Source organism: Antechinus flavipes, chromosome 2 (assembly GCF_016432865.1).
Source record: "Antechinus flavipes isolate AdamAnt ecotype Samford, QLD, Australia chromosome 2, AdamAnt_v2, whole genome shotgun sequence".
NCBI classification, from domain to species: Eukaryota; Metazoa; Chordata; class Mammalia; order Dasyuromorphia; family Dasyuridae; genus Antechinus; species Antechinus flavipes.
In genome coordinates, this window is record NC_067399.1 from 547034247 (window position 1) to 547050054 (window position 15808).

At 36.9% G+C, this 15808-nt stretch overlaps 1 protein-coding gene across 1 annotated transcript in view; it reads left to right on the top strand.

The window, feature by feature from the left end:
- Positions 1 to 284: 284 nt before the first annotated feature.
- ANXA2 (annexin A2) overlaps positions 285 to 15808 on the top strand; it is a 56777-nt gene continuing 41253 nt past the window's right edge. Inside the window, exons 1-2 of the mRNA XM_051980936.1 lie at positions 285 to 377; positions 14131 to 14189. Coding sequence (XP_051836896.1) covers positions 14142 to 14189 — 48 coding nt within the window. The 5' untranslated portion in view covers positions 285 to 377; positions 14131 to 14141. The remainder of the gene's footprint in view (positions 378 to 14130; positions 14190 to 15808) is intronic.

The window sequence follows — 15808 nt, forward strand, 5'->3', positions numbered from 1 at the left end:
GTGGATCTTCGAAAAGCAGAAGCAGGAGCAAGACGGTTTGGCCCAGAGGTCTAATAATAGCTAGAAAGGATTTGCTGGAGGGGTCGGAGCGCCACTTTAACGCCGGGGCGACGGCGAACCCCCGGGGAACCCCGCCCTTCAGCTAAGTTTTGCACAATGTTTCCTGCCACGGTGTGTGTGTGCGGGTGTGAGTCACTATGAATCAGGGGAGGTCCTGGGGAGCGGGAGCAGAGGCGAGGGGAAAGGAGGCGGGGCGGGGAGGGTGGGGCGGGACTCTACTCCTACTGAGGATGTGGCAGAGCATAAAAACCCCACCCAAGAGGTCCCGGCTGTGCCTGAAGCCCGACTAGCTCCCGCTCTCTCAGTGCTTGGCGCAGGTAAGGAGGGCACCTCCCGCTATTCCCGTTCCTCCGCTATAGCGGGAAGGGACAAGTTCTTGAAAGGAAAAAAAAGGCCCATGCAAAGAGGCTCTGAGTTGCTTTGGGGAGGAGGGGGCTGACGAGGGAAAAAGAGCCACAGAAGAGGGGCTGATCCTGCACTAGCGACTCCTGGGACACAGGGTTTCTGGGGAGGACAGGAGTGGGGCTGTCTCCCCATCTGAGCCCTTCAACTGCGCGCAGCTCACGTGGGAGGGGGTCCCGGACCCCCACCTTCAGGCTGCTGCACGGAGGGAGGGAAGGGTCCCTGCATTCCTGGGGGAAGGAATCATTCAGGGGAGGTAAGGGCGTGGCAGGGGGAGATGGCCAAAGCCGCCTCAAGAAGTTTAAGCGAGTGGGGTTTTCCGAATTTATTGATTTAAAAAGTGCCCAGACGTTTCCTAAGTCAAGTAAGTGGTTTGAAATAAGGGTTCTATTAACTCTCTTTGTACAACCCTCTTTAAAAAAAAAAAAAAAAAAAGACTGGAAGTAACAGGGGAGAGCCAGTCTGGTTGCATTGCTGCATAATGAGGGAAATCCAACAGCTGGCATCGATTGCTATAGTAGTTTAAAGCCTTCTGTTCTTGGGAGTGGTCCTTTAACTATATTTTCTCTTCTTCTTTCTTCCTATACTCCCTTTAACTCTTTTTTTTTCTTCTCACTTTTTTCCCCCGCCGGTGTCTGAGAGGCGGGAACACCTTTTACCAATGGATCCCAGTATCCCCGGGAGCTCCCCCTCCATCCCCAGCTTTGGTGCAGTAGGCAGGGCTGCGGCCACTTTTCAGTGGACCCGGGCCAATTTTGTCTGAGGCCTAACAGGATGTTTCAGATGGGGGTAATGCGGGTAGGAGGTGTTCTTAGCTACAGTTTAGTGCGTGTATGAATTCAGAGCGTACAGAGACAGGGCCTTCCAAGTAATTTAGGCCCAAGTGAATTTATAACGTACCTGTGCTGACTGCATGGAATGGAAAGAGCAATAAACTTAAATTCCAATAGTAACCACAAAACCTCAAAACATTAGTTTCCTCATCTGTAAAATGGGGATGATAATTGTTCTCCTTACCTTTCTGCAGCAACAGCATGGTACAATGGCATGAGTGCTACATTTGGAGTCAGAAAAACCTCAGGTTAAATTCTATCTCAGACTTTTACTTGGATAAGAGAACAAGTTTTTCACTTTCTGGCCTCTGGTTACCATATCTGTGAGACTGTAGTATTAGATCATTTCTAAGGGGCCTCATCCCTATATCCTGAGACCTTAACATATAAATTACCCATTTTCTTTATGAAAGAGCATCCTGGGATGTGTTCATTTATTCTCTAATAAATTGTGATATCTTAGAGGGCCAGAACTGGAATTTCTATTTATAAAAAAGTTCATAGTTTTTATACAGGTTAGGGCCAAAAAGTTTATTTGTAAATTATCTTAGAAATAGGAATAAATTTATAGTAAGATATATTGTTAAGAATTGTGGTTTGGCTCCCAGGCTAGTCCCCCAAAACTCATTGAAGTCACAGTGTGCCAAAGTACATGTAGTTTTGAGAGTTCTAGTGTGACTTGATGGCTTAGAACAGCAACAAATGAAGTAAAGAAGGAACAGTTTCCCTTGCCCTAAGCCTAATTTTGAAATAAGTGAAATTTATAACTGATATCTTCTCTTTACCTTCTTGAAATTAATTTCAGTTGAACTAATATTTAAGTATCTGCAACATATTAGGTGCTGATTACATATAATTTATATACATACACATGTACATACAAGTCTATGTATTCAGAGACAAAAATTTAGTAGTCCCTGCTCTCATAAGGAGCTTTGAATCCTACCCATTCTCATTTCTCTTTACCCCTGTACCTTTCTCTTTATCTTCCCCCACTATGTTTGTACTCCAAAGTACTCTGAGCTCAAAAATATCAAATTTTCTCTCTTCCCCTTTTCCTGCCTTTTAAAAATTTCTTTTTAAAAAATCTGTGTAGCTATATAAGTGAAATAGTAGCAAGAAAATGGTCCGTGTGTATAAATTCACACTAAAGTGTGAATGATAACTTTTAACTATCTCAGATAGTTACCTAATAAAAAGTGGTAGACTTTCAGACATTGTTAACAAAATGAAGTAAAAATATTAGGCAGTGTGGGTGATATTTTTTTTAATGGGGAACTATCACAAAGACTGATCTATTCTGTGAGTCCCTTAAAAATTGTTTTTTTTTTATTTGTTTGTTTTTTAAGTGAACATTCCTACTTTTCACAGTTTTTGCTCTTTTCTCCACTTACGACTTTAGGAGCTCTGAGACTGACTCCACTTTGCCATTTCTTCCTCATGGTAGTATTGGAATCATGGATTGTTAGACTGGAAAGAGCCTTAGAAAGTTCATTGGAAAAGCCAGAATTCAAACCAGGAGTCCTTCAGCTACAGGATGAACGGTTTTTCCAAGGCACCATGATGACTCACTTACCACTCCACTAGTGGGTGTGGCAGTATAGGTTCTTTCAAGCTTAGGCCCGCCTGTATGTAATATCCATCACTTTCTCCTCAGAGACCTACCCGTGATAAAGGCTCAATAAAAATTGCTCACTGGTCAGGAATATAAATATAGATTGGAAATGCAAAGTTAATGCACTGTCTTTGTGATACTAGAGCCACAATTGATTTTATTTCTGTAGTTATGACCCCTGCTTCCTGACTGATATTTTTACTAAATAGTCCTTGGAAACAGGTCTGAGGAGAAAGAGACATTTCTTCCCTAATTGCTATTGATTCAAGGAGCTATGTGATTTTCCTTCATTGCTGGATGTAATGGCACCAATCCATTGAGTACTAGGTTTTCATTCAGCAAGCACAAATCCTCATAAATCCTAAAGACCTGCGTTAGATGATTACAAAGATTGTTGGAAATAAGAATCATAGCTTTTGTGCTGGGAAGGAAGTCTGGAGGCCATCTTATTCCATATGGAATCTAAAAAGGTTTCAGACTCACATCTAGTGCTCTGACATATCTGTAAATTAAATTTCTATTACTGTTATAGTTAATGTGGCAATCAAAAATGGGATAAATGGCTCATTAAAACAACAATACTTGAACTGTTGGAGCTGATGGTTACGGTTTTTCCATTTTAAATTGGTCAGTCTTGACATAAATAGCTCAGGTAGCCTGTTTTTTTGTTTTTAAAGTTATCAGAACTTTGACCTATCTTCAGATGTAGTTGTTTGAATTTATTCAATCTTCAATTGTGGTTCCTCCTTTTTAAGTATGAGAATCCCCATTTCTCCTGGTACTTGAATGCTGCCACACCCTGTACCAGTGATCTGCTGCATCAGAAGGACTCAAGCTCGCTAAAAATTGCCCTATTGTCAACGAAATTTATCTCTTTTTTTCTGAAGTAGAAATCCTGCATCCTGTGGGGGGAAAGGGGAAGAGACAAATAGAGACAGAGAGAGACAGCTGAGAAATCAGGAAGTGAATAGTAGTAGGACTTGGGAGCTGTGTTCTCTTCTGGAGAGCACTTTAGGCCACCACTTGCCCTCAAATTGGGCAAATTTAATCTCTTTGAGCCTCTTTTTCCCTATCCATAAACTAACAGAATTAGACTCGATTGTCTCTAAAGTTCCTTGAAGCCTTAAAAATATAATCCCTAGTCTTTGCCTCCAAAAGACTGCTCTGACTCAGAGTACTAACACTGGCTAATTTGTGGCCTGGCTTTGCTGCTAAGAAGGGAGTGGCTGGTACTTTGGCTCTTGGAATCCAAATCCTTTTCCCCTCCTTTGCCACTCCCTAGCAGAACTCTCTTCATCATTGATCAGAGGAAGTCCCAAGGCCACTTTAAATCATTTGCTGTTAGGTTATCGCCTCTAGTGTTTCAAGAACCAGCTAGACCACTGCTATGGAATCTCTGCAATGTTTGAGGCTATATGATCAAAGGAGTGGTGCAATAGTTCCCAACATTTTTATTCCTCAAATTCCTTTCAGAGATAACAAATAAAAGGCTTCAAACATACATATGTTTGTTGTTACCGATGAAAAATATATTTGTAACATAAGGGCAATTATTTACTGCAGAAGGTGTCATTAAAGAATATGTAGGACAAAGCTTCCTTGTGAATACCTTGGAAACCATTCAAATAGTGTCTTGGGAAGTCTTAGTATCAGGGAATACAGAAGATCTTGTCTTTGTAAACTTTTGCTTGAGGTGAAAAAGGTAGCCTATGTTGGTACTGAACTATAGTTCAGTATAGAGGTATGTATTTAATCCCATTTGCGCTTTCAATTTGTAGGATTTGTAACTACAACTCCCCCTTTCCCCCCAATTCTCCATAGAGGATCTGTTTATTGAGGTTTTGGGGGGGAAGAACTGTCTAGAGTTTTTACCATGGAGTCCTCCTGACTTCAGGGCTGGTGCTCTATCCACTACACCAACTAGCTGTTCTAGCTAGTTTCTTGAATCAATATTTTTCCTTAATTAAAAAATGTCATTTTCTGATATATTCCCTCACATTAAACTTTCACTTTTAACAAAAGAAAAACCAATAAGCAAAGCCAACCAACAAAAGCTACCTAATCTGAAAGATTATGCTACCTTCTTAACTTAGTTTATACTGATAAGGAAAATACATTATATTCTCTGTTTTTGGAGAAATGCATTCAGCAAATTGTTATGTAAAGAAAGTTTAGTGTAGAGCAGTCTTTAAATGTGATATGATCATGAAAATATGGTGAATGGCCATAAATTAATAAAATTTAGTTTCTCTGTGTATCTTTCATGAGTGAGTATGATTTCTCCAGAAATGAAAACGCTGGTTACTCCTCCAAATTAGTGAAGTAGATCTTTCCTGTTGGGTTTCTCCTGGACGCCCTCTCTAACCTAGCATATTTTCTGGAGAACTGCTGAGAAAGTGAACAAGAAGGACTCCAACTTGTCTATACTTTTAAAAGAACAAGTTAATTAGACATTTTATTTTTAAATGTCTGCCTAGTTCTACGTGATCAGGGCTGGGAAGGATGTACACATAGATTCATATACATGCATATGATATTCATCTGGTGAATCATCTGGAGTTCTTTAACTTGGACTTTAATCAAAAAACTGTAAAACTAAGTAGAAAAGGCTGTACTTTACAAAAAGCTCTGAGTAAGGCTGAAATTTCCCCCTCCCAAGCTTTATTGGTTAAAACTCATAGAATTCATCATCCTGTTCTGGCTGATTGGCATGGTGGTTGCTATGGCGTTGTTTTGTGGTTACCCCATCAACATTCCACGTGTAACTGTGCAATGTGGGGGTGTGGGTGAAACTGCTGGCAGGAATCCAAGTTTTGTTCTTTGGACTGGCCTCTTTCAATATGTTTTTCATTTGCTCTAGAAATAAGCCTTTCTGTTAGTACTTGGTGCCTACTAAGACTGTCTAACTAAAACAGCATTATCCATAGATTGCTGGTGTTGCTTTTTGTTTCCCAGAATATTAACCTTTGAGTTTAAAACAAAACAAAACAGCAACTTTTGCCCACCTGATTATTATAGTGGCTTTTCTTCTTTCTTGAATAATCAGTTATAACTATCATTCCAGAAAACTTTTGATTTGTTTATTATTACTTTTTATTGTGGGACAAAACAAATTCCTCATCAGAAAAAAGTCAGCAACCTCAAAATCATTAAATTATCTTTGAGATAATGTTTATAGTCTCTTTAGATAGTTTTAATTCCTCTAAGAACAAAACAGATGGGGAAGCTAGGTAATGGATAGAGCACCAGCCCTGAAGTAAGGAGGACCCGAGTTCAAATTTGGTCTCAGATATATAACACTTCCTGGCTTTGTGACTCTGGGCAAGTCATTTAACCCCAAGTAACTCAGCAAAAAACAAACACAAACAAAAAGTAAACAGATTCATGAAGTCTTTACTCTGTGAACAGTTTAATGATTAATTTTCATTTCCCTAGCATATAATGTAAACAAGAAGTGCTTAATAAATGCTTGTTAATTCATTACTAGAAAACTGAAGCTCTGTGGAAAAAAGCACTGATTATTTAGTTTAGTTTAAGCTCTCCTACCCTCTATTTTATAGAAGATCTGGATATAAGTCTTAGCTGGTTAAGCTGAAGCTAGCCATTTTTCTGCCTGGTCAAGTAGCACAAAGATAACCCTCAAAACAACTTTTTACTTTTTAAGAGAAATTCATTTGGAAGGGGCAAGGCAAGATTGGGAGAATGACCTTAAATCTCAGTACAAAATTTTGTTGGAGACATTAGTGCTAGGAGAGGGAGCAGGAATATCCCATCTAGAAGTAGCCAATTTGAATTGGGGAGAAGTATACCATCTCGCAGTTTCCCATTTTTCTAATTATTTTGGAGCTAAGCTGTTTCCACTTGCTGAATATATATGTGTTATCTGTGCCTGTTAAATATTAGCACCATATAAGAAAGTTCTGGTAACCTCACCCTTGGTATACCTCTGCATCTCTGCAACTTAATAGTGATGTGACTTTGAGCATGGCCCCAAACATTTCTAAATTTCAGTTTTCTCTTTAAATTGGACTAGATTTAATTTGATAAACCTTTTACTATGCATTCTGTATAAAGTAGTACTGCATGAGGTATGAGGGAATTAAAAATGACTAGATGATCTGCGAGGTTCCTTCAATGATTACATTTTAGGAGTCTATACAACAGTTTCTTAGTGATATCTGAAGTTCAGAGAAAATACTCTTCAGTTACTTTGCTTGCATTAATGTTGGCCTCCAGTCTATTTCCCTACCTCAATGATGAATTTAGTTAAAGCCTGATTTCTGTAGTAGGTGTGGTTGCTTAGAGACTATACTAAACCAAAGTGAGTTTTTTTTTTTTTTTTTTATTTTAGACAGTGAAATCTATGTTCTCTCAACCCACCCAACCTGTTTCTGAGAATTAAAGTTTGGAATGTGTTAGCGTGCTTATCAGCAGGATGAATTTGCTGAAATGGCTTTTCTAAGCAAGTTGGGGCAAGTCAGGAATCTAGGTGAGGTTGACGCTTTGGAAATACTGAAAGAAAAGTTTCTTTCCAGTTTCTAGGCAATTAGTTTTTAGATATTAGAAGGGAGGGTGGAAGTTCATTTCTGCTCTTAAAATTAATGATAACTGTGGTCTGGGGGCAAGTCACTCATTCTTTCTGCAAGAAAATTTCCTTATCTGTGAAATGAGGCAGGTAGACCAGAAGGCCCTTCTAGCCCTAGAGGTATGGTTGTATAATTTTGTGAATGTGAGTAATATATACTGGAGACTCATTCATCCTGTCTAATCTTCTGAGTTAGTTTACATTTCTCAAGGCAATAATAGTATAGCATGTAGATAACCTTTTACGATTTACCAACCACTTAACATGGATGATCTCATTTAGGCCTCATAACAAACTTAGAAAGTGGATTGTACAAGTTTTATCACTATTTTATAGATCGAGGAAACTGAGACTCAGATTGAAGTGATTTTGGCTGAGGTCCACATGCAAGTCTTGTGACTCAAAATCCACACTTCTATTATACTCTGTTGCTTTCCTCCATATTAAATTTGTAAAATAAAATAAATAAAAAAGTAATTAGGTCCCACTCTGCTTTTCTCTTCAACTTTCCTATCTCTTGTATATTCAGTCTTCTCATTCCACAGACTTAGTCCTTTCCACGCTTCATTATCTTCTTCCCTTTCATTAATTTCAGTCCTACTTATTCTTCAAGATTATGCCTTCTCTCCCACCCATTTCTCCTTTCCTCCATGAAGCCTTCTCTAATTACTGGATTCTGGTTGAGCTTAGTCCTGTTTCTCATTTGTAGTTAGCCTTTAATTGTTTTCAAATTGTTTTGAGTGTTAGTTTTGCCTATCAAATTGAGTTCAGTTACCTTGATGTGAGGGATCTGCTCTTCCTCCCTCTCCACTTTAAATGTATTTATTTAATATGTTCCTCAGTTACATTTAAAACTTTTTTTTTTACATATTTAAAAAATTTTTGAGTTCCAGATTTCTCCCTCTTATTCTTATCCCCATACCCAGCCCCCATTAAGAAACCACATGTGAAGTTATGTAAAACATTTCCATAAATCATGTTGCGAAAGAACATATATCTCCCACCCTAATAAAAAAAAAGAGAGAAAATATGAATATGTTACATTCTGTAATCAGACACAGTTTCTTCTGTGGCTATAGATAAGATTTTTCATCACATTTCCTTCAGAGTAGTAGTGGATCATTGTACGGCTGAGAATAGCAAAGTTATTTACAGCTGGTTATCCCAGAACATGGCTATTATTTTGTATACAAAACATTTCACTTTGCTTGAGTTCATAGAGGACTTTCCAGGTTTTTTCCCTCAGAGTGTGATGGTCATCATTTCCCATGGAACAATAATTTTCCATGATAATCACATACCACAATTTATTCAGCTATTCTCCAATTGACGGGCATTCTTCATTTTCCAATTTTTTTGTCCAGATAAGAGAACTGCTATAAATATTTTTATATATATAGTGACTTGCTCTTTTTCATAGACCCTAACAGTGTCATGAGCACATAGGAAAGTTTCATTTAATCCTTGTTAACTGGTTGATAGACTGTGTTCTTAACTTTCTCTCTACTTGCAGGCTGATTCAGTTTGTTTTTCTCTTTTGTTGGAAGGATGCTGGCATATGGACATATTCACATCAATCAAATGTACAACATTAAACTAATGTTTTTACAAGTAGCATAAGCAGGAAAGCTGACTCTTTCCTCTGGCAACTAATTAGTCATACATACAATGGCTTTGTAACACTAATAGATTTGATGGGATGCAGAGGGGAAGATCCTGTTTTATTTCTAAGATGAAAATGAGTTAACCCTTACTCTGAATGGGTCATGTGTATGCACAGAAAACACTATTTTTGGAGATTTCCCCCTTTCCCACATTTAAATATGATATTCACCCTGAATTTCTTCTCTAATTTTAAGCATCTTAAAGACTGTCTTTTGTTTTCTAGGATCATATATTTAGATCTGAATGAGACTTGAGGGACTATCTACACCAAACCTCTCTTTTACATAAGATTAGGAAACTGAGGCCCAGGGAAATGAAATGACTTCCCCGGACTTCCAGAGTGATAGAAATAATGTCCTCCTACTCTATCTCCAATATGTGTTCTTTTAAAATAACTTTTTATTTTCCTCAACCTGCATGTAAAAACTATTTTAACATTTTTTTTTCTTTTTAAGTTTTGAATTCCAAATTCTATACCTTTCCCTCTCCCTCTACCTGAGAGGGCAAGCAATCTGATATAGGTTATACATGTGTAATCATGCAAAATCTATTTCTATATAAGTCATTTTGTGGAACAGAACTCAAAACAGCAACATAAAAAGAAAGTGGAAAATAATATGCTTTTGGTGTGTAGTTAGGTGTTCTTTCTCTGGGAACAGATAGCATTTTTTTTTTTTGTCATGAGCCCTTTGGGATTGTCTTAGATCATTGTATTGCTGAGAATAGCTAAGTTATTCACAGTTGTTCATCATATAATATTGCTGTTATTGTGTACAGTATCCTGGTTCTGCTTACTTCACTCTGCATTAGTTCATTTTAATCTTTCCAGGTTTTTCTGAAATCATTCTGCTCATCATTTTTTATAATACAATAATATTCCATTATATTAATACACCACAATTTGTTCACCTGTTCCCCCATTGATAGGCATAGAATGTGTGTGTTTTTTTACTATTTTGCATATAATTCAATCAATATTTAATATTTCATGGTCAAAACATTTATATAAGAATTGCAAAATGCTTTACAAATATTATATCAATTTATGATCATCACAACCCTGGGAAGTATATGCCCAAAACTGCCCCCATTTTACAGATGAGAAATATAAGACAGATAATGTTTAAGTGACTTGCCCAGGATCACACAGGTATTAATTGTATTAATTAATAGCCAGACTTGGTGTGAGGTCTGACTCAAAGTGTAGTGCTGTCAGCATACCAAGGTGAAGATGAGAAGCATGTTTTTTTAAATCTTTATTTAAAAAAAAGTTTTTTTTAATCCCCTCCCCCCACTCCTTCACTAAATGGCAAGAATTTTTTTTAAATCTTTAGAAGCATTTGTTAATGAAATTACAAATGTATTAATAGTTTATTCAGGAATATGAATGTGTCTAATGTGTTGTATGTAGTAGCCAATTACAGGACATACAAAAATCAATGAGACAATTTTCCTTATTCTCAAGAACTTGCAATTGAGTAGGAGAGATAAGACACATACAAGAATGACTGCTGACCAAGGTATCACAAGCTAATTTGTCTTTGAATAGTATGAATGAAGTGTTGTAGAAGTTGTTTGAGAGATCATTCAGAAGCTCAGGGTGTCCAGAGAAGTCTTTCTGGAAGATAGTAATATCAGGGAACCTTTGAAAGCAGATGAAAATCTGACAGATGGGGGCTGAGGTGTGGAGGAGAGGGAGATGAGCCGAGAAGGGCGTCCTTGGGAGCAGGAATGTCCTGCGTGGTGGCTCAAGGTGTGCTTGAGGAGTAGCTGGTAGACCAGCTTGATGGAAACATAAGGAAATAATGGAAGATATGACTGGAAAGATAATTTTGAGATAGTTTGTAGGGAGTTTGAATGCAAAGTAAAAGAGGTTGCTTTTTGTTTTAAGGCAAGGGTGATAAAGAGTTTGTGGTTTTTTTTTTTTTTTTTTTTAAACACAATGGTGAACTGGTCAAGTGATTTTGCATAGAGGATTGAAAAGTTTAGTGGAGTGCTTTAGCAAGATTAATCTGGTGTAGGTTGGTAGAGTGGATAAATAGAAGAAAGAAGGCACAATAGCCTATATTAAGGCTCAGAATGCAAGAAAACAATATGATGTAGTGAAAAAAATATTAAATTTAGGGTCAGAATTCCAAGAACATTTTGACTTTGTTCCAATTGCATGTGACTTTGGAGAAGATCTGTTTCATTTCTGTGAAATGGGGGTTTGGATAAAGGTGAACTCTGAGGTCTGATTTAACTCTAGATTCCTTGAGAAAAGCCCAAAGAATTTAATTTTCCTTCTCTGTGTAGTCTACCCCCTTTTCATAAGATGTAACTTTGGAGGGGAAAAAATGTTATGGGAGAGTGCACTCAAAGCATTTAATCACTTCTTTGGTATTAAAATGTGTTACATGTTGAGACATTTGTCTACAATACCTGTGTCAGGACTTGAAAATCTCTCCATCTGTCCTTTTTTAGCTTGAAAGAAAAACTCTCCTTTTGAGCAGTTACATCAGATGCATCAGAATTGATTCTGTAGTATATGATTTCACAAACAAGTAAACTTCACTCAATACATACATATTTGTAAGGCGAGATCTCATCTTGCAGTTTAGCTCTCTACGTCTTAGTACTTGTTCTCCCTTTGTAAGTATATCATGGACTGGAAAGTAAGAGCGTAGATTTGTCCCATTGTTATCCTCCAATTGTGGAAAATAATCTAAATTTGTTTGCAAAGATGGATCAGGCTCATAGAGAGATGGGGAAGTTCTTAGGATCTAAATGTCCTGGGAAATCCATCCAATAGCTTAGTTATACTTAACTCTGAAAATTTCAGAAGAGACTGAATCAGTTGTAGGATAATATCATTGTTCTTAGATATTCTAGACTAGTCCTTTGACATCTTATTTAGATTCCCAGACTTATGGTTTGATATCATCACTTTTCTATATCTTAGCTTTAGCCCAGATTTCTGTGCAATAGAACTGACTCAAGGTTCAAACTGGGTCTAGAGTTGAAAGGCTTGGGAGAGAATTGCTTTGGGTTCTTTGAAACTCATCTGTGTTTGCAACAATTCCATGAGCTTTAGTTGAATGACAGATGTAAGCCAGAAAAAAAAAGCCCAGGATTAAGCTTTTCCAGAGAAACATTATTTGTGAGAAATGAGTCATCCTTTATCTTATCTCCCTTTCTCTCTCCCTCCTCCCTATATTGTACCTGGAATTTGCTCAGTATTTTGTTAGAACATAACAGGGGTGACTTTCCCAAATACTCCTCCAATTTTGTAATTCATGGCACCATTTTACTAGTAGACTAAAGCACACTACTGAGTAGAACAGAGTATTTCATTTGTGGGGACGGGATTTTGCTGAACAAAGGGGGTTTAGAGAACCCAAGGAGGCCTCTGTGGGACTGCAGATGGGCTCTGTAGCAACAAAAATGCCATGCCACATTTCAGCTCTCCATCAGAGAGCATGATTCTGTTCCATTTGGCCTTTGTTGGGAGTATGGACTGAATGAACTCTTATTGCTAGGGATCAGATAAAATTTACTGCTAATTGTATGTCCCTTAGTGGTAGGGGCTTGTAGCATATGTTGTTCCCTAGAACACTATGATTATAAGACTGGGTTAGCCAAACTTCAGTCTTTAATGTTGCATGCAGCCCAAGTAAGAGCATTAACTAATTATGAGCAGCTGGCTTGAATTCCAGCCATTTTATGTCTCAACATAAGGAATTTGGTTATTAATGGCACCAGCTTTCAGTGTTTCATGGGGGCTGATTGAGTTTTGGATTTCTAGCAACCACAAAGGAATTTTTTAAATACTAGGAAAAGCTATGGACTATTGTGTTCATGAATAGTTTGTTCACTTCTTTGAGGACAGTAATTGTTTCGAAGGAAAATCACTATGAGTTAAGTGTTCTTGATTTGGAGTCATATCCATGTTTATTACATTTGGAAGCATAGAACAAATCATTTATTGGAAAACTTCATCATTACTTTTTATGAGGAACCAGATTCTTAGTTTTAGCAAATAACCGTTGGCTTACATTTGCAGATTTCTTGCAGATGGATTTTTGAAGTTTGCATTTAAAAAAAAAACTATGCTTATAATAAATAATGAATGCAGAAAAGTAAGTGACTTCTTAGATCCTAACTTTTTTAAAAAAGAAAGAACTTTATCAGTGAGGGGGTAATATAGTAGTATGAGTAGAGTTTATGATGTGGAGCTAGAAATTCAAATGGCACTGAACTGCTATGAGTTATGAGTTTTAATCTTTCTGGGCCTCAATTTCTTCCTGTAAGTAAGAGGGATAATAGAACATGACCCCACAGGGTTATTGTGAGTTTTAAAGTGGAATATGTATGTGAAGCATTTTGTAATTTTGAAGGTCTTTATAAATGTCAGGTATGATAATATTTTTAGTAGTGAAATTCAAAATTAAATTTCTAATAAATAATTATTTGATTCTCATTGTCTAAATTGGAAAAACGGCAAATGACAATAGGTTAGTCCTTTCTTCAAAATAAAAGTTGGAATTCGGATTTTTGAAATGAAGAATGTTGAAGCTTTTTTTTTTTTAAGATTCATAATTCTTGTCAGCCTTGTGGTTGATTTTATTGGGCTAAGATTAGATTTAGAAGATTTTTTTTTTTGCTTCTGTGTTCACTAATGGTATGTGGTGGGGTTTGTATCTAAAGGATTCAGTGAGATAATGCATACAAAAGCACTTTGTAAACCCTTAAAGCACTTTTATAAATGAGTTGGACTTTGGCCAAGGAGAGGGATGGGCACTGAGTGAGAAGAAGGGCAAAAGAGATAGTGAGTGAGCTTAGGTGCCTTCTTAGACCAAAGGCAGCTGAAAATGAAAATACATAGTTGCAAAAATGACAACTTCTTCAAGCAAAAATATCCTGATGTACTTGTGCATTAAAAAGAGCATCTTCATAAAGTCATTGTGTCCTTTTTTTTTTTGTTCCCCCAGCTTCTTCCAAGATGTCTACAGTTCACGAAATTTTGTGCAAGCTCAATTTGGAGGGTGATGTAAGTATCTCACTGCAGTCTTGTATTTTGAAAGGGTTTTTTGGAATTCTTGTACTTTTTGATTTTTTTTTCAGTTTAATCATCCACATGGTACAGTGGATAGAGTGCTGGAATTAATGTCAGGAAGACTTGAGTTAAAATGTCGTCTTAGACATTTTGTAATTGTGGAACCCTGAGCCAATCTCTTAATCTCTGTTTACCTTAATTCCTCACGTAAAAATTGAGGATAATAATACTGGCTACCTTATAGGTTTGTTGAGTGAATCAGTGATATTTGGAGAAGACTTAGTATAGTCCCTCTTAATAAGTGCTTTTTTCCTTCCTTGCTTTATAACCTCCCTCCCCCACTTCATGATTCTATATTAAATGTTCTTAATTTGATGAGTGAATTGGTTTTCTTAAAAATATTTTGATAACTTCATCTTCCTTTGTAAGCCTACGCATTGTATTTTATGCATTTAAACACATTATTCTGAAAAGGGATCATAGGCATCATTGGTCTGTCTGAAAGGTCCATAATATGAAAAAGATTAAAAACTTCTTTTCTAGAGGACATTAAGTATTAAAATTCAGATAGATTCTTTGGCTTTCCTTTCCCACCATTAATTTTTTACCATTGTCAGTGGTGCAAAGCCAAAGACAATTTAAGTAATGAACTTTTTCCAGGCCTTGCGTCAAAATTGGAAAGACTAACAAATGACACCCTTGTGACCCTTCTTAAAGAACTGTATGTCTTTTGGCCAAGAACCAATCTAATTACGATCAAAGTAGCCTATCACTGCAGGATGAAGAATTTGCTAGCTGTACTGATTCTTAAAAGACTAACTGTCAGGTCATAGAGGAGTTGTAATATATATCAGTGGAGGGAATGATCATTCTGACAAATTTTCAGATTCTCAAAATATATCCTTAAAGCAAGTACTATTATAGTAATTTACTATGTAACATATGTATAATCACAATCATCATGTGATTTTGTTTTTTTGAGTTATTTCAGTCATGTCCAACTTTTTGTGATCCCATTTAGGATTTTCTTTGCAAAAATATTTGAGTAATTTGCTGTTTCCTTTTCTAGTTCAATTTACAGATAGTGGAGGGTGATGTAAGTGAGGCAAACAGCATAAAGTGTCTTGCTTAGGATCACCCTGCTACTAAGTGTGTGGGGTTGGATTTGAACTCGGGAAGATGACTCTTCCTGACTCTAGGTTCAGCTCACTATCTACTTGCGTCACCTATTTGTCCTTAATAGTGATATATTTTTTAAAAAATAGTACTGATTCTCATTCACATGTATAGAAAGAGAGCTAGATATTGGCCTTTGCTCTAAAAGGAAGGTTCATATTGGACCTGAACATTAGGGTCTAATAAGATGTGCCCAGATTGTTTAACTAGAACTTCGATAACAATTCAGTACTACTAATAGTACTGTGATTTATAACACATCCTATATTGCACTTAAAAATATACTTTCACTGAAATGATAATAGACAAAAAAATCCCATACAGATACAGTTGACTGTAATTTTGATAAATATTGCACAGTCAGTGGATACATAATGAATATTAAAAGTTACAGAATAAAAAAATGAGAGCAGAAGTAGGTACATTTCACAACTATG